The sequence below is a fragment of the Bubalus bubalis genome, chromosome 9, assembly GCF_019923935.1.
Source record: "Bubalus bubalis isolate 160015118507 breed Murrah chromosome 9, NDDB_SH_1, whole genome shotgun sequence".
Lineage (NCBI taxonomy): Eukaryota > Metazoa > Chordata > Mammalia > Artiodactyla > Bovidae > Bubalus > Bubalus bubalis.
Genome location: NC_059165.1, coordinates 94,358,022 through 94,375,858, shown reverse-complemented (window position 1 = coordinate 94,375,858; position 17,837 = coordinate 94,358,022). Strand labels below are relative to the sequence as shown.

Genomic DNA, 17,837 nt, shown 5'->3' with positions numbered 1-17,837 from the left:
CTCACCACTGGTTCCCAGAATGACAAATACTGGTCGAGTTGCCCTAACCTGGGAGAGAAGAGACCAGCTCAACCCAGGTGAAGCTAGCCCACACTAGACAAGCCTCCTGGAGACCCACACAAGAAACTGCAAGCCCCCTTTATGGGTGATGTAGCTTTTCCCCCACCCCACCTCCCACCTCTTCCCTCAGCCTGAGTGCTCCCTGGCTCCAAACTCACCAAAGCAACGGTGCCCATTGTCAGATAGGACAAAGTCAGGCGGGCAGAGGCAATCGAAGCTTCCGGCGCTGTTGGTACAGGTGCCAAAAAGGCACAGGTTGGGCTCTTCGGAGCACTCGTCGATGTCTGGAGGGGCAGGGACATGAAGTGAGGGGGGATGCATCAGGCCCTCCACTGGTGGGGCAGCTTGAGCTGCTGGGAGGGGCAGATGGAGTGGGGGCCCATCCCGGGAGGATCCAGGGACTGTTGCGGGGTGGGGTCCCCAGGGCTCAGGATGAGCCAGAGCTCCAGGTAGACAGTGTGTGTGTGTGTGTGTCTCTCCTAGAAGGTGTCTCCAAGGTAGAGGTCATGGTCAGGAAAAGTTCATCATTAGAGACTAAATTTGTACAGAGCTAACCAAGACTGGTCCCCTGAAGAAGGGAATGGTAACCTACTGCAGTATTCTTGCCTGGGAAATCCCATGGACAGGGGAGCTACAGTTCATGGGTTTGCAAAGAGTCAGACATGCCTGAGTGACTAAACCACCACCAACCAAGACTGGGTAACATTAGCCTACGGTGGATGGAGTTAGTTCACATTATACTAGACTAGTCCATCTGCTAAGGCCAGACTGGCCCAGGTTATCCCAGGTTGCACAAGCCTAATCCAAGTGAATGAATGGTGGTCAGGCCAGACTGCTCCAGATTAGCATGGAATATACAAGTTACCCAGGTGTGGAAAAATACCGGAGCTCAGGTCGAACCAGTCCTCGACCACCACCCATCGAGTGATGAATTCCACGTTTGGGCCAGTGAGACCCACACCCATGCCCATTTCATGGGATTCATGAGGAAGCCTGAGGCCCCAGAGAAAGAGACCTGAGCCGAGAGAGCATCTTAATAACAAAAAAAAGTGTATGGAGCTGCATTGAGCACTGTGCTAAGGGCATCTTGTGTGTGTGTGTGATTCGGTTTTATTTTTTAATTTTTGGCTGCATCACAGGCATGTGGGATCCTAGCTCCCTGACCAGGGTTCGAACCCACATCCCTTGAGTTGGAAGCAAGGACTCTATACCACTGGACTACCAAGTTCAGTTCAGTTCAGTTCAGTCGCTCAGTCGTGTCTGACTCTTTAAGGTAGTCCCCTAAGTGCATCTTTTCATTCACCACCAGTCCAGCTGGCATTCCCATTTCACACATGGAGGAACAGAGGCCCAGGGGTGCCCTCCACTCCCGGCCCCAGAGCTGGGAGGTGAGGCCAGGTACTCACCGACACAATGGTCGCTCTGCACCTGGAAGCCCAGGGGACAAATGCAGCGGAAGGAGCCCTCGAGGTTCTGGCAAGTGCCTGGCAGGCAGGTTCCTGGAAGGCTGAGACACTCGTTGGTGTCTGTGGAGAGGAGGAGGAGGGGTCTCAGCACTAGCTGGGGGGCAGGGACTCACCTGGGGCTGAGACCAGCAGCTATGGTCACAGCCTAATGGCTGAGGGCCCCCAGGCAAGCCCTCCTGGATCCAGAGGAAGGGCTGAGCCTTGGGAAAACAAAGACATCTGGAGAAGAGTATTATTCTGGGTCCTGGTGGGGGTTATAAATGGAGCCAGGTGTTTTCCAGGGGAAGGGGGAGTGAAGTTCCGAATCTCAAGCCACTTGCAGACCCCTTTCATGCTCTCCATGTCATCCACGCAGCTCCTCTATTATTTCATACATCATAAAACTTGGATTTTTAAGACAGTCATTCTCTAAACCACAAACCTGGTGAAAACATGGGTGTGGTGTGCTGGTTCTGTCTCTTTTTATACCTTAAAATAAATGCATGGTTATGAAATGGAGTCATGAAGTCTCAAAAGTACCGACTGCAGGTCAGCTTGGAGCAGGGGCTGGCTGAGATGGCTTCAGCACCATGGTGAAGGAATGGCAACCCACTCCAGTATTCTCGCCTGGAGAATTCCATGGACAGAGGAGCCTAGCAGGCTACCCTCTATGGAGCCTCAAAGAGTCAGACATGACTGAGTGGCTAACACACACACACACACCATAGTGAGACTCACCTATGCAGTTCTTCCCATCACTTGTGAGCTCAAAGCCATCCTTGCAGAGGCAGTGGAAGGAGCCAGCCGTGTTGAGGCACTGGCCAAATCGGCACACCTGCCCCACCATGGTGGTGCACTCATCCATGTCTGCAGAGGGAAGATGGACCAGCAGGGTTACCCACAGAGCCTAAGGCTCTGAGCCTCCGTTGCACTTCTATTCAAAAAATTGACTTCACGGCTGTGACTTCAATTTATTGAGCACTTGCATGCCCGCTGTATATTAACTCTCCAACTATCCTATGAGGCAGACACCAGTATTTTCTAATATGAGCACTATAATGCTATGAATTTGCCTATAGGTCCTACCTGAGCTGCATCCCACAAATTTTATATTGTATTTTATTTTCATTTAATTCAAAATGTTTTCTAATTTTCCTTATGATTTCTTCTTTTATCTATGGGTTCTTTAGGAGTACATTGCTTAATTTCCAAATATTTAGGGATTTTCTGGAGATCTTTTTGTGACTGACCACTACAATAGTTTAATTTCCTTACATTCTGAGACCCTACCTTGTGTAACCTCAATTTAAAAAAAAAAAAGTGTTTTATGGCCCAGAATATGATCTTTCCTGGTGAATGTTCATGTACACCTAAGAATAATGTATATTCTGGAATGTTCCATAAATACCATTTGGGTCTAGGTGGTTCATAGTACTGTTGAGGTGTTTTATATTCTTACTGATCTACTTTTCCCTCTATTACTGAGGGAGGAGAGAGTTGAGGTCTCTAACCATAACTGTGAGTTTGTCTATTTCATTTTTAGTTCTGTCAATTTTTACTTCTTACCTTTTGAAGCTCATTATTAGCTGCATAAGCATTTATGATTGTTATGTCTTCTCAGAGAACTGACTCCTTATAATACATACACTGACTCTATTTCTGGTAATATTCTTTGTCCAGAAGTCAATCTGATCTGATATTAAGATAGGTGGGTACTGCTGCTGCTGCTAAGTCACTTCAGTCGTGTCCAATTCTGTGCAACCCCATAGACGGCAGCCCACCAGGCTCCCCCGTCCCTGGGATCCTCCAGGCAAGAATACTGGAGTGGGTTGCCATTTCCTTCTCCAGTGCATGAAAGTGAAAAGTGAAAGTGACGTCGCTCAGTCATGTCCGACTCCTAGCAACCCCATGGACTGCAGCCTACCAGACTCTTCTGTCCATGGGATTTGCCAGGCAAGAGTACTGGAGTGGGTTGCCATTGCCTTCTCCAAATATTCTTTGTCCAGAAGTCAATTTGATCTGATATTAAGATAGGTAGGTACTACTATTCTATAAATCTCCTTTTTACAGAGGAGGAAAGTAAAGCACAGAGAGGTTAAGTGACTTGCCTAGGGTCACATAGCTGGCAGATGGCAAAGCTGGGATTTGAACTCATACCACTTGAACTTGTAATCCACACTTTGAACCACTGTACTAAATTATCAGCATCTTGCTTTCACTGTTCACCTTCCTCTCTGTATCGGCCATCTCCTTCTTATCAACCTGAGTGTAAGCTCTAGGAAGGGACCGCTGGCACCTAACAACTGTAGGGGTTTGGAGAACTTTGTGGTTAACTAGTTTTTAATCTCCTGAGGTTGTTTTACTGAAGGCGTCCCCAGGTCGAGATCCTTCATTTCAGAGAGGTGGTGCCTCTCAAGCCAAGGATCAGCTTTTCAGTGGGGGTGCACTGAGGCTGGGCAGCTCACCCACACAGTCTCCGTTGTGTGTTGCCACAAAGCCGGGGAAGCAGAGGCAGTTGTAGGAGCCGACAATGTTCTTGCAGGTCCCATTTCCACATGGCTGCCGGTCACACTCGTCGACATCTGCCAGAGCAAAAGCCCCGACCCCTGGCCAGCTCACCCAGGGCAACAGGCAGCTTGGGGACTGAGGGCCTGACTGGACCCAGCCCCCTTCTCCAGTACCCAGCCCTGCCCACATGGATGGGAAATTTATCCCTGGTACTATTTACTACCCCCATTTTACAGATGAGAAAACTGAGGTGCAGGGAGGTGAGTAAGTTATTCACCCCAGGTGTCAGGGGCCAGGACTCAAACTTGTGAGTCAATGAACCAGGATGGGCGGAAGCACCAGCCCCACCCCAGGGGAGGTATAGACCCATGGCCTCCTCATGGCCTGGCCATTGAGGCGGGAGCAGGTGGGCGCTCTCACCCATGCACAGGGTCTGGTCTGCTGAGGCCCGGAAGCCACGGTGACACAGACACATGTAGCTGTCCACTGTGTCCATGCAGTCGCCGTGGCTACAGGCATTCGGGATCTCTCGACACTCGTTCCGTCCTGAGGGAGGGCAGGCAGCACAGTGTCCCCAGGGCTCCCACCCACAGCATGTCCTGAGCCGTCACATGCTGCATTTGGGGGAGCCCGACCCTGCCAGGAAGCTCCCCATGTGAGCTGTTGCCCCAGGGGAGACACTTCACCTCCCATGTCATCCTCACGACTCCCCCATTAACAGATGCCCTCGGCACCCCCACCCCAAAGTACAGCCAAGGTGGCAACTCCAGCGATTAGGACTGTGCGCTTCCACTGCAGGGGGCACGGGTTTGATCGCTGGTCCGAGAACTAAGGTCCCTCATGTAAAGTGACATGGCCAAAAAAAGAAAAAACTGCAGCCAAGGAGCAAAGTCTGGACAGGACCATGCCCTACCCGAGTCCCAGCAGGAGAGTCTGGCTTTGTCCTACTCCCTCACCTCCCGACTATGTCCCCACTTACCCACGCAAGCCCCGCCTGGCGACAGCTTGTACCCTTGGGCGCACTTGCAGCGGTAGCTGCCAGCGATGTTGACGCAGTCCGCGTTCTGTTGGCAGGGGTTCTCCCCGCTGGTGCACTCATCCACGTCTGGGGAGTACAGCCAGCCAGGTGGGGGCAGTGAAAGAAAATCTTTCCTGCAGAATCAAACCCTAAATCCAGCCCCCTCCCCCTGGTTTTTCCAGAAGCAGCTAGAACCACATGGAGGGGGGTGACGTGGGATGGAGCCCCCTCGGAAAGGCGTTAGCCCCATAGGCAGAGGGGGAAACTGAGATTCATGGAATTTAAATGACTTGCTGGAGAGCACAGGGTGGGAGAAGGACCAGGATCCCACCCGGGGGTGGGGGTAGGGTGGCGGCAGCACCTTCGCAGACCAGCAGCAGGCTGTTGTAGCTGAAGCCCGCAGGGCACTCGCAGCGGAAGCTCCCAATCTGGTTGATGCAGACGCCGCTGGCACAGATGGCAGGGATCTCCCCGCACTCGTCGATGTCTGGGGAAGTCACCAGCCGTCAGGGGCAGCCCAGGCCCTGGCGTCATCTGGGGACCCTGACCTAAGAGATCATGCCACTGGGGAGGACTTGTGTGTCCACAAGCGAGCCTTCAATTGAAAAATTCTGCCGTGGCTAACCTAGAACTGCTGACAGCAGAAAGAAATCAGGATGTGAGAGGGAAGGCAGAAGGGGAGAGGGCATCTTTCTCAACAAAAATGCACATTGGCTGTGACCCAGCACGTGTGTGTGTGTGTGTGTGTGTGTGTGTGTGCAAGACTGCTATTCCGGGGTCTCTGGAATGAAGCAGCCCCATGTGTCAGCAGGAGGTTGCATGAGAGGACCTGCGATGACGTTTAGCAAGAAACCAGAAACATCAAAGGAGGAATGGATGACAAAATGTGGTCTCTCCAGACTTCCCTGGTGGTCCAGTCATTAAGACTCTGTGCTCCCACTGCAGGGGCCATAGGTTCGATTCCTGGTCAGGGAAGAGCCTACATGCCACATGGTCAAAAAAAAAAAATGTGGCTATCTATTTTACCACCACAATATTGTAAAGTAATTATCCTCTAATTTTTTATAAAAGGATAAAAAATGTGGTCTTTTCATACAAGAGAATATGATTCAGCCTGAAAAAGGGGTGAAGCACTGACACTCACTACAATGTGGTTGAACCTTGAAAACATGAAGCTTAATGAGAGAAGCCAGTCCCCAAAGAACAAATACCGTATGATACCATTTATATGAAATGTCCAGAACAGACACATCCAAAGAGACAGAAAGCAGACTAGTGGTTGCTGGGGGCCTGGGGGAAGAGAGAATGAGAAATGATTGTTTATAGGGACGGAGTTTCTTTTTGTGTGCAATGGAATGCTCTAAACTTGAAGTGATGGAGCACAACTCTGAGAATATACGAAAACCCACTGAACTGTGCACTTTTTCTTTTTCCCTTTGACCACACCTCATAGCATGTGGAACTTTCCAGACTAGGGATCAAACCCATGCCCCCTTCAGTGGAAGGACAGAGCCTTAACCCCTGGACCACCAAGGAAGCCCCTGAACTGTGCACTTTTGATGGGTGAAGTTTATGGTGTGTGAATTATATCTCAGGAGAGCTGTTGTTTTATTTATATGAGATCCTGGAATCTGCCTAAGTGTCCATCCACGGGGAACTGACTTATGACCTGGGATGTGTCCATACTTGGAATACTACAAAGTAGGACGTAGGAGGAAGCAGTCCTGTGTGTAGTAGCCTGGCTGGTTCTTCACGATTCTTTTCTGGGGGGAAAAAGCAAGGTGTTTTTTTTTTTTAATTGTCCTACAGACAATATTTGGGAAAGCATAGGATTTATGTCCAACTCCCAGAAAACAATGCCATACATTTTCAATGGGGGGAACCTCAATATGTGTTTAAATGCATGAAGAAGGCACTAGAAAGAAGTACTCCAGGCATAAAGCACAAGTTATATCTCAATAAAGCTGTTGTTTATAAAGAAGAACCTGGAATCAGCCTAAGTGTCCACCCATGGGAGACTGATTTACGACCTTGGACCCTTGGGAGAGGGGGAAAGAGACTGAGATTTGAAGGGGTGGCTGGAAGGGAATCAGATCTCATCTGCTCTGTTCCAATTGTTGAAAGTAAGGAGAGGGACTTCCCTGGTGGTCCAGGGGCTAAGACTCCAAGCTCCCAATGCAGGGGCCAGGGTTCCATCCTTAGTCAGGGGATGGATCTCGCACGCTGCAACAAAGATCGAAGATCCTTTGTGCCACGACTAAGACCCAGTGCAGCCAAATTAATTACTTAATTAATTTCTTAAAAAAGGAAATAAGGAGAATACATTCATGGGATGAAGACAACTGAAAATAGGTTCATCAATTAAATACTGCACAGCTGAAATTTGGCATTCAGGTACAAGATCTCATTTAACTTACACTGTACAAGACCTCATTTAACTTTGATCCATGCTGCAACATGGGTAAATCTTGGAAACATTATGCTGAGTGAAATAAGCCAGACATATAATAAAAGGACTCTTGAGAGTCCTGTGGATTGCAAGGAGATTAAACCAGAATCCTGAAGGAAGTTCAGTTCAGTTCAGTCGTTGAGTCATGTCCGACTCTTTGCGACCCCATGGACTGCAGCATGCCAGGCTTCCCTGTCCATCACCAACTCCCAGAGCCAACTCAAACTCATGTCCATCGAGTCAGTGATGCCATCCAACCATCTCATCCTCTGTCGTCCCTTTCTCCTCCCGCCTTCAATCTTTCCCAGCATCTGGGTCTTTTCCAATGAGTCAGTTCTTCAAATCAGGTGGCCAAAGTATTGGAGTTTCAGCTTCAGCATCAGTCCTTCCAATGAATATTCAGGACTGATTTTCATAGCAAATAGATGGGGAAACAATGGAAACAGTGAGAGGCTTTATTTTCTTGGGCTCCAAAATCACTGCAGATGGTGACTGCAGCCATGAAATTAAGACGCTTCCTCCTTGGAAGAAAAGCTATGAGACAGCATATTAAAAAGCGAGACATTGCTTTGCCAACAAAGGTCCATCTAGTCAAAGCTATGGTTTTTCCAGTAGTCATGTACAGATGTGAGAGTTGGACTATAAAGAAAACTGAGCACCGAAGAATTGATGCTTTTGAACTGTGGTACTGGAGAAGATTCTTGAGAGTCTCTTGGACTGCAAGGAGATCCAACCAGTCAATCCTAAAGGAAATCCTGAAGGAAATCAATCCTGAAGATTCAATGGAAGGACTGATGCTGAAGCTGAAGCTGCAGTACTTTGGCTACCTGATGCAAAGAGCCGACTCATTGGAAAATACTCTGAAGCTGGGAAAGATTGAAGGCAGGAAGAAATGGGGCAACAGAGTATGAGGTGGTTGGATAGTATCACCAACTCAATGGACATGAGTTTGAGCAAACTCCAGGAGATAGCAGAGGACAGGGAAGCCTGGCGTGCTGCAGTCCATGGGGTAGCAAAGAATCGGACACAACTTAGCGACTGAACAACAACAGCAAACAAAAAGGACAAATACAGTATGATTCTGTTTCTGTGAGGTAAAATTTACGGAGACCACAGTTCTCCATAAATCGTGGACCTCCACCACAGACCTCCACCACAGTTTGAAAGTAGAATGGGGGTTCCCAGGAGCTGGGGGAAGGGGTGGGGAGTCAGTGTTTCATGGGAACAGAGTTTCAGTAGGGGAAGATGACAAAGTTCTGGAGATGAATGGTGGGGATGGTTGCACAATGGTGTGAATCTGTTTATTGTTACAAATTGGACACTTAAAATGGTTAAAATGGCCAATTTTCTGTTTGTTATGGGTATTTTAACAGAATTTTTAAAAATGAAGAACAATTTACTAAAAATACTCTCTGCTTTAAAAAAAAAAAAAAAAAAGGAGCAGGATTGAGGGGCAGGATTCCTGGCCCGGGGAGACGGAAGAGCGAAGGTGTGGGGTAGAGGAGAATGGAAGGGAAAGTGTTGTGGGGGAGGGGAAAAGAGGGGGCAGGGCTCGGGGCACAGAGTGACCAGGGGCTCCAGGCAGTGGCAGGGGGGAGAAGGGGGCATGGAGGTCACTCACCAAGGGGCTTCCCTGTGTGGATGTCAATGACGAACCCGGGAACCTGGTTTCCACACAGGATCTGGTAATCCACTGTGTAAAGGAAAACAGGGGAGTGGAGGCTGGAGCTGCAGCCCTGCTAGGAGGACCCCTCCTCTTGTCTCTCTGATCATCTGGTCCATCCCTGTAGCCCGGTGCTCACCTGGCCTCTGATAACTCCCTCCACCCTGAACAGCACTGGGAGGGTTACAGGCCCCTGTGCAGTGTGATCTTCCAATACGTAGGCACATCTCTTCTCTCTGTGAGTGCCACCAGCCACATCCCACCATCCTCACCATAAAATGCAGACTCTACAGTCTGGACCTCCAGACCTTCCTCTCTCCCTCAGTCCCACCTTTCTGCCAACAGGAACTCTTGCCTCCTGTTACCCTGATTTCATGACACATCTGGATATTCCTGCTCTGTTACGCTACCACAACATTGCACATATTGTTCCCTTTGCTGTTCCCTAGCACAGTCTGCTTCAGCCTTGAGGACTCAGGGCAGCTCATCACTCTGGCCATGGACAGAGGATGATACTGTCCTTTGGCTCCCCCAGGCAATTTGTTGTTACTGTTGTTGTTCAGTCGCTAAGTCATGTCCAACTCTTTGCAGCCCCCTGAACTGCAGCCCACCAGGCTCCTCTGTCCATGGGGTTTCCCAGGTAAGAATACTGGAGTGGGTTGCCATTTCCTCCTCCATGGGATCTTCCCAACCCAACCCATGTCTCCTCCATTGGCAGGTGGATTCTTTACCACTGAGCCAGCTAGGAAGTCCCCTGGGCAATTCACTCTCTAATTATATCCCACTGCTGACACCAAAATTTTGCTTACCTGACCTCAGTCTCCAGGTGGGTGTGTGTCCCTGGACCCACCTGACAGACATTATCAGGCATTAGGTTGGTGCCCCCTTTCCCCAGGTCCCTGCCCTGCCCCTCACTCACTCTTCTGCCTGCATCATGATGAGAACATGATGGCCACTGAGCCTAGTGTGGACTTCTGCCTCATCGATATTCGACCTGCAGCTCAGATTCAGGTGCACACCATTCAGACAGGTACCGGAGTCCCAGCACATAATCTGTGACTGACGTTTGATCTCTTTTGATGATCTCATGACCAGACTTGGCCGTCTGCAGTTTCCTCCCAGACTGCACAGCTTGGGTCTACCATATTCTTATTTTCTAGAACTCAGAACAGGGTCTGGCACCCAGAGATACCCAATTATGACCCCTCCCCACTCCACTGTGCTGGGTTGAACACTGACCCTCCCACCCCCAAAGTTCCTGTCCACCCAGACATTCTGGGACCCTTTTTGGAAATAGGATCTTTGCAGATTTAATCAAGTTGAGGTGATCCTAGATCAGGGTAGCCCTAATGCAATGACTGGGCTTCCCTGGTAGCTCAGATGGTAAAGAATCTGCCTGTAATGCAGGAGACGTGGGTTCAATCCCTGGGTCAGGAAGACCCCCTGGAGAAGGGAGTGGCTACCCATTCCAGTATTCTTGATTGGAGATTCCCATGGACAGAGGAGTCTGGCTATAGTCCATGGGGTCTCAAAGAGTCAGACATGACTGAGTGGCTAGGTCCACACACACACAGTGCAATGACTGGTGCCCTTATAAGAAAAGGAGAGATGGGTGGAGACATGAGGAGAGGTCATGTGAGCTGAAGGCAGAGACAGGGATGGTGCAGGTACGGGCCAAGCAACACCAAAGAAGCCACCAGAGGATGGACAAGGCAAAAAGGAATTCTGCCCTCGAGCCTCTGGGGAAGAATAACGCTGCTCACACCTTCACTTCTGACTTCTAGCCTCCATGACGGTGAGAAAATACATTTCTGTTTGTTTGGTTGGTTGCTTTTGGCCACACTGGGCAGGATGTGGGATCTTAGTTCCCTGATCAGGGATCGAACCCACCACCCCTGCATTAGGAGCATGGAGTTTTAACCACTGGACTGCCAGGGAAGTCCCCCATATTTTTCTTTTTTTAAAGCCACCAAGTCTGTGGTATTTGTTGCCACAACCCTAGGGAACTCATTGTCTCAGTTCAGGCTGCTATAAGGAAATACCATGGACAGTGTGGCTTCAATAACAGACATTTACTTCTCATAATTCTGCAGGCTGCGAAGTTGAAGGTCAAGGCACCGGCCGATCTGGTGTCTGGTGAGAAGTCTTCCTGTCTGTCTTCCTGCTGTGTCTTCACATGGCAAACACAGAGCAACTCTTGTGTCTCTTCTTATAAGGGCACTACTCCCATTTAGAGGGCTCCATCCACATGACCTAATTAACTCCCAAAGGCACCACCTCCAAACACTATTATTACACTGAGGGTTAGGGCTTCAACATATGAAATCTGGGATGAGGGACACAAGCATTCATTCCATAGCACTAATACGCTTGTCAAACCATTCGATTCTAAAGGAAATCAACCCTGAATATTCATTGGAATGACTGATGCTGAAGCTCCAATACTTTGGCCACCTGATGGGAAGAGCCAACTCACTGGAAAAGACCCTGATGCTGGGAAAGATTGAGGGCAGGAGGAGAAGGCAGCGACAGAGGATGAGATGGTTGGATGGCATCACTGACTCAATGGACGAGTTTGGGCAAACTCTGGGAGATAGTGGAGGACAGGGGAGGCTGGTGCACTGCAGCTCCTGGGGTTGCAGATTCAGACATGATTGAGAGACTGAACAATACACTTTAATCTTCGGCTGCTCTCTCTGGTGGGCACTCCATTCCTGCAGCTCTTTCTGATGCCCAGCTGGCTGATAAGTTTTTCTAATAGAGCTCACCCCTACTGCTCAGTCCTTCTTTTAGGGTTTTTCTCCTGTTGTCCCCTGCCTGGAACACCCTTCTTCATCCCAGTTGACATTTCTGTAATCCTTTCCAGAGCTTCTATGAGGTCTCTACTTTCCCAGTTCATGGAGCCCTGGTGTCTCTGACCACTTTTGTTTTTTGCTCTTGGCCCCACGCACTCACTGACACCCCTCCACCCCCAGATAATCTGTGGGTCTTCAAGGTTCTTTAACCCAGATGAAAGCCTTGCTGATCCACCCTGAATTCCACAAGTCTGCAAAATCAGGATGCATTGATTTTCCCCATACACTGATCGGGATGGAATTTCAACTCTTTGGCTCTAATCAAAACAACGACTCATCCAGGAGTCCTAAGTTCAGCAGGCTGCCTTAAACACTGCCCTGAAAAGGGCCAGACTGAAAGAAGGCGGGGGAGGGGCACTCACGACTGGCGGGGGTCGGGCAGGCCTCACAGGGTCTATTCCAGGCCTGGCCGATGTTGTAGGAACAGCAGCACATCCTCTGGGTCACGTTAAAGGCCAGCTCATTCCGACACGTGCTGTTGTAATGCCGGAAGCAGACGCTCTTCCTCATGTCTGCAGTTGGGTTGGGGAGAAGGATGTAGGTAAGAGACACCAGAGGAAGACAGTCAGGGAGGCAGAAGCTCATTCACAAATCCATTTGAAAACCACTGGCTTGACTTCTCTGAGGCAACACACAGGAGAGTGCCATTCACATGTTGACCTTTCTTGGGCAGTGCACAACCTGGACAACCATTCATGGCAGCCCTGAACCTGCAGCCTTGTTCACTGCTGCCTAGCAGCATTTCAAATACACTCACCCTTCATCTCTCCCCCAGCAAACATGCCTCTCCACACTCTTTCAAGGGTTGGAGACTTCCAGAAGCCCCTCCCATAGGCTAGTGCTTTTTTCACAACTACTGGTCTCTCTCATCATCATACTTCATACCCATGCAGTTATTGCCACCGTTGACTTGCAGGTATTCCATAGGGCAGACACAAGTGTAGTTCCCCAGCGTGTTATAGCAGGTTCCAGGGCCACAGATGCCTGAGTGTGCAGAGCATTCGTCGATGTCTGCAAGGGAGGGAGGAATTGTCTGTATCCAGGAATCATCTGGATAACTCCCCACCCCAGGTCTGCCAGAACCACTTTACTATGCGCTTGAGTCTAGTTTCAAGATCAGCTTCAAATGCACAGATATCTTAGTGATGTGGAAAGACACAGCATGGTGTTAGGTGGGGAAAACAGTTTACTATGATCCCTGCTCTATTAAGAAAAAAGAAAAAATATGACCTGCTGCTGCTGCTGCTAAGTCGCTTCAGTCATGTCTGACTCTATGCGACCCCATAGACGGCAGCCCACAAGGCTCCCCCGTCCCTGAGATTCTCCAGGCAAGAACACTGGAGTGGGTTGCCATTTCCTTCTCCAGTGCATGAAAGTGAAAAGTGAAAGTGAAGTCGCTCAGTCGTGTCAGACTCTTAGTGACCCCATGGACTGCAGCCCAGAGCTTACAAATGAATGATATTATCACCAAGAGTGGGGCAATCCCGTGCTTCCCAGTGTGATGCAATAGGAAGCAAGAGTCCTTCGAATAAAATATTATTGAAAGAAAAAAGTTGATTCTCAATCAGATCAATCCCCTAGTCCAGAGGCAGCAAATTTTTTCTGCAAAGCAAGTTGCTGCTTAGTTGCTTAGTCGTGTCTGATCCTTTTGTGACCCCATGGAATGTAGCCCACCAGGCTCCTCTGTCCATGGGATTCTCCAGGCAAGAATACTAGAGTGGGTTGCCTTTCCTTTTCCAGGGGATCTTCTCAACCCAGGGATCAAATCCATGTCTCTTCCGTCTCCTGAACTGCAGGCAGATTCTTTACCACTAAGCCACCAGAGCCTTTTTTTTTTTGCATTGTCAGGCAACAATGGTCTCTGATGAGCTTTTCACACTGCCGTGGAGCATGTAGGCAGCCATAGACAATGAGTAAACAAATTAGCATGCTATGCTCTAATAAAACTTGATTTATGGCCACTGAAATGTGAGTTTCATGTCATTTTCATGTGGCTCAAAATATTATTCTTCTGACTTTTTCCAATAATTTTTAAAAATGTAAAAAGCATTCTTAATGGGCTACACAAAAACAAGCAGTAGTTTATTTCACTAGGAGTGACATTTCCAAAAATGGCAGAGTAGGGAATGTTGAAGTTCTATTCCTCCACAAAAAGCAACTACAGAGCTGGGCAAAAACTGACAAAATTAACTTTTGATGAACTCTGGGACCCAGTCAAAAACTTACAAAACCAGGGAACCTGACATAGAGGATATACTAAAGAATCCCCAGAATGAAAACTATTAGAACTATAAATGAGGTCAGCACAATTGCAGAATACAAGATCAACAAAACACTGACCAAGAAATTTCAGTGGTATTTCTGCACACTATCAAAAAGTAATTAAAAGTGAAATTAAGGAAATAATTCCACTTAGCATCCAAAAGATAAAATATTTAAGAATAAGTGCAGCCCAAGAGGTGAAAGACTTGTACACGGAAACCTATAAAACGCTCCTAAGAAAAATTAATAAGATCTAAATAAACGGAAAGACATCCTGTAGACATGAATTAAAAGACTCATTATTGTTAAAATGCCAATATTCCCCAAAGTGATTTATAGATTCAATGTATTCTCATCAAAATCCCAATGACTTCTCTTTTTTTGGCAGAAATGGAAAAGCTGATCCTAAAACTCATATGGAATTGTAGGAAACCCCAAATAGCCAAAACAATCTTGACAAAAGAAAAAAAAGTTGGAGGAGTCAGGCTTCCCCATCTCTAAACCTACTTACAATGCTACAGTAATCAAAAGAGTGTGGTACTGGTATAAGGATAGACCTATAAATCAGTGGAGATCCAACCAGTCCATTCTGAAGGAGATCAGCCCTGGGATTTCTTTGGAAGGAATGATGCTAAAGCTGAAACTCCAGTACTTTGGCCACCTCATGCGAAGAGTTGAGTCATTGGAAAAGACTCTGATGCTGAGAGGGATTGGGGGCAGGAGGAGAAGGGGACGACAGAGGATGAGATGGCTGGATGGTATCACTGACTCGATGGATGTGAGTGTGAGTGAACTCCGGCAGTTGGTGATGGACAGGGAGGCCTGGCGTGCTGCGATTCATGGGGTCGCAAAGAGTCGGACACGACTGAGCAACTGATCTGATCTGATAAATCAGTGGAATAGAATTTAGAGTACAGAAATAAACCCAGACATCTATAGTTAATTGATTTTCAACAACACTATTCAATGGAGAAAAAAGAGGCTTTTCAACAAATGGTGCTGGGATGATTAGATATCCACATGCAAAAGAATGAAGTTGGATTCTACTTCACACCATACACAAAAATTAACTCAAAATACAAAACTCAAATTAACTCAAAATACAAAAAATTAATACAAAACTCAAATTAACTCAAAATACAAAAATTTAACTCAAAATACAAAGACCTAAACAGGGGAGCTAACACATAAAACCCTTGAAAGAAAACACAGAGGTAAATCTTAAAGACCTTGTATTTAGCAATAGATTCTTAGGTACGACACCAAAAGCACAAACCAAAAAGCAAACAAAAAAACCCAGATAAGCTGGATTTCATAAAAATTTAAACCTATTGTGCATCAGTGACATTATCAAGAAAGTCCAGGTTCAATGCACGATACTGGATGCTTGGGGCTGGTGCACTGGGACGACCCAGAGGAATGGTGTGGGGTGGGAGGAGGGAGGAGGGTTCAGGATGGGGAGCACACGTATACCTGTGGCAGATTCATTTTGATGTTTGGCAAAACTAATACAGTGTTTCAGGTTTAAAAATAAAATTAAATTAAAAGAAAGTAAAACACAACCCACAGAATGGGAGAAACTCTGCAAATCACATAGGTGATGGGAGTCTTGTCCAGCATATATAAAGAACTCTTATAACTCAACAACAAAAAGACAAACAATCCAATTTCTAAATGCGCAAAAGGCCTGAAAGGACATTTTTTCCAAAGAAGATACACAAAGGGCCAATAAGCACATGAAAAGGTACTCAACCTCATTAGTCATTAGGGGAACACAAATCAAAACCATGAGATACCACCTCACACCCGCTAGGATAATATTACTTTAAATGATGGAAAATAGCAAGTGTTGATAACAAATGTGGAGAAACTGGAACCCTCGTATGTTGCTGGTGAAAATGCAAAACGGTGCAGCTGCTGTGGAAAACGGTTTGGCAGTTCCTTAGAAAAGTCAAACACAGAATCACCATGTGACTTAGTGATTCTAGGAGTTAGGTAAAATTTTCAACAAGGACTGGTTATAGAATTTGCCCAGTGTAGATAAAAACCCTTGTTTAAAGTATATGAAGAATTTCAAGATGGCAACAGCAGAGCATTAAACTAAGTGGAGAGGGCTGGGGAGTAGGGGCTTTGGAGTAGAGGGCCCTTGAGCTTGAAAGCTGGAAAGTACTGCAAGACTGCAGCCCTCAAGGGCACAAACTGACCCTGCAAGACTCCACAGCCAAGGCCAACATTCAGGTTGAAATCTTTCTGCCCTGTGACAGTCAAAAAATGCAGCACACGGCCATATTTGATGACAGAAGTTTTCCCCTTTTCTTTTGATAGTCTATGGGATAGGAGAAGCAGGGAGGGATAAAATATTTTTCAAGCATTTTGGGTTCTGATTCTGGTTCGCCAGCTCCCACCTACACATACAAAGGAGCTTTCGAGCTTAGATCTCTCCCAACCTTCACCATTTCCTTGAGTCTCTAAAGCATGAGAAAACTCTTAAGTGTCCCTTGGATAGCAAGGAGACCAAACCAGTCAATCCTAAAGGAAATCAACCCTGAATATCCATTAGAAGGACTGATGCTGAAGCTGAAGCTCCAATACTTTAGCCACATGATGCAAAGAGCTGACTCATTGGAAAAGACCCTAATGCTGGAAAAGACTGAGGGCAGGAAGACAAGGGGTCAACAGAGGATGAGATGGTTGGATGGCATCATTGACTCAATGGACATGAGTTTGAGCAAACTCTGGGAGATAGAGAAGGATAGGGGAAGCCTGGCGTGCTGCAGTCCATGGGGTTGCAAAGAGTAGGACATGACTGAGTGACTGAACAACTAAAGCGTGCTGCTCAGAGTGGACAATCTGCTGTCCTAGTGTGCTGATGCTGGTGTCTTGTTGCATGCAGGTGCTCAGTTGATATTGCTGAAAAGAAAAAAAGGAATGGGTTGGTAGACAGATGGATGGATGAAGGGAGGAATTTGACACATTGTATGAAAACAGCTCAGGCTCAAGGATCAGGATGGCTGGGCTGGGACCCAGTTTCTATCACTTACTGGCTGGTTTTGTGGCTCAGACAGTAAAGAACCCACCTACAATACAGGAGACTGGGTTTGATCCCTGGGTCAGGAAGATCCCCTGGAGAAGGGAATAGTAACCCATTCCAAGTATTCTTGGCTGGAGAATCCCATGAACAGAGAGGAGCCTGGTGGGCTATAGTTGCTGAGTCAGACATGACTGAATGACTAACACTTTCACTTTCACCACTCAAGTGACTTAACTCCCTTAGTTTCTGAATCCGAAAAATGGGGTCATAGTAGGAACACCTCCCACATGAGGCTGTTTTGGTAAATGAATGAATGGCAAGTGCTCAGCTCCGTGGTGATACTCAATTACAGACACCAATTAACTGTTGGTTGTTACTAAGATGCAAGAGAGGACTGTAAGACAAGTGAAGTGAATGCTTAAAGAAAAGGTGTGATTGCTCTTTAGGTGTCTTTTTCCTTCCTCTCTTAGCTCTGGGCCTTGGTCAGCTTTTGCCCTGAGGAAGGGCATGGCTGCTGCAATAAACCCAGATCAATTCTGAGTGGGA

At 47.5% G+C, this 17,837-nt stretch overlaps 1 protein-coding gene across 1 annotated transcript in view; it reads right to left on the bottom strand.

Moving 5' to 3' along the window:
• Positions 1 to 17,837, bottom strand: part of FBN3 (fibrillin 3) — a 70,073-nt gene that overhangs the window by 17,906 nt on the left and 34,330 nt on the right. The window contains exons 38-47 of the mRNA XM_044948078.2: positions 12,884 to 13,009; positions 12,361 to 12,510; positions 9,102 to 9,173; positions 5,393 to 5,518; positions 4,993 to 5,118; positions 4,434 to 4,559; positions 3,971 to 4,087; positions 2,244 to 2,372; positions 1,467 to 1,586; positions 219 to 344 (exon numbers count right to left, since the gene is read on the bottom strand). Of these exons, the coding sequence (XP_044804013.2) occupies positions 219 to 344; positions 1,467 to 1,586; positions 2,244 to 2,372; positions 3,971 to 4,087; positions 4,434 to 4,559; positions 4,993 to 5,118; positions 5,393 to 5,518; positions 9,102 to 9,173; positions 12,361 to 12,510; positions 12,884 to 13,009 (1,218 nt within the window). The remainder of the gene's footprint in view (positions 1 to 218; positions 345 to 1,466; positions 1,587 to 2,243; positions 2,373 to 3,970; positions 4,088 to 4,433; positions 4,560 to 4,992; positions 5,119 to 5,392; positions 5,519 to 9,101; positions 9,174 to 12,360; positions 12,511 to 12,883; positions 13,010 to 17,837) is intronic.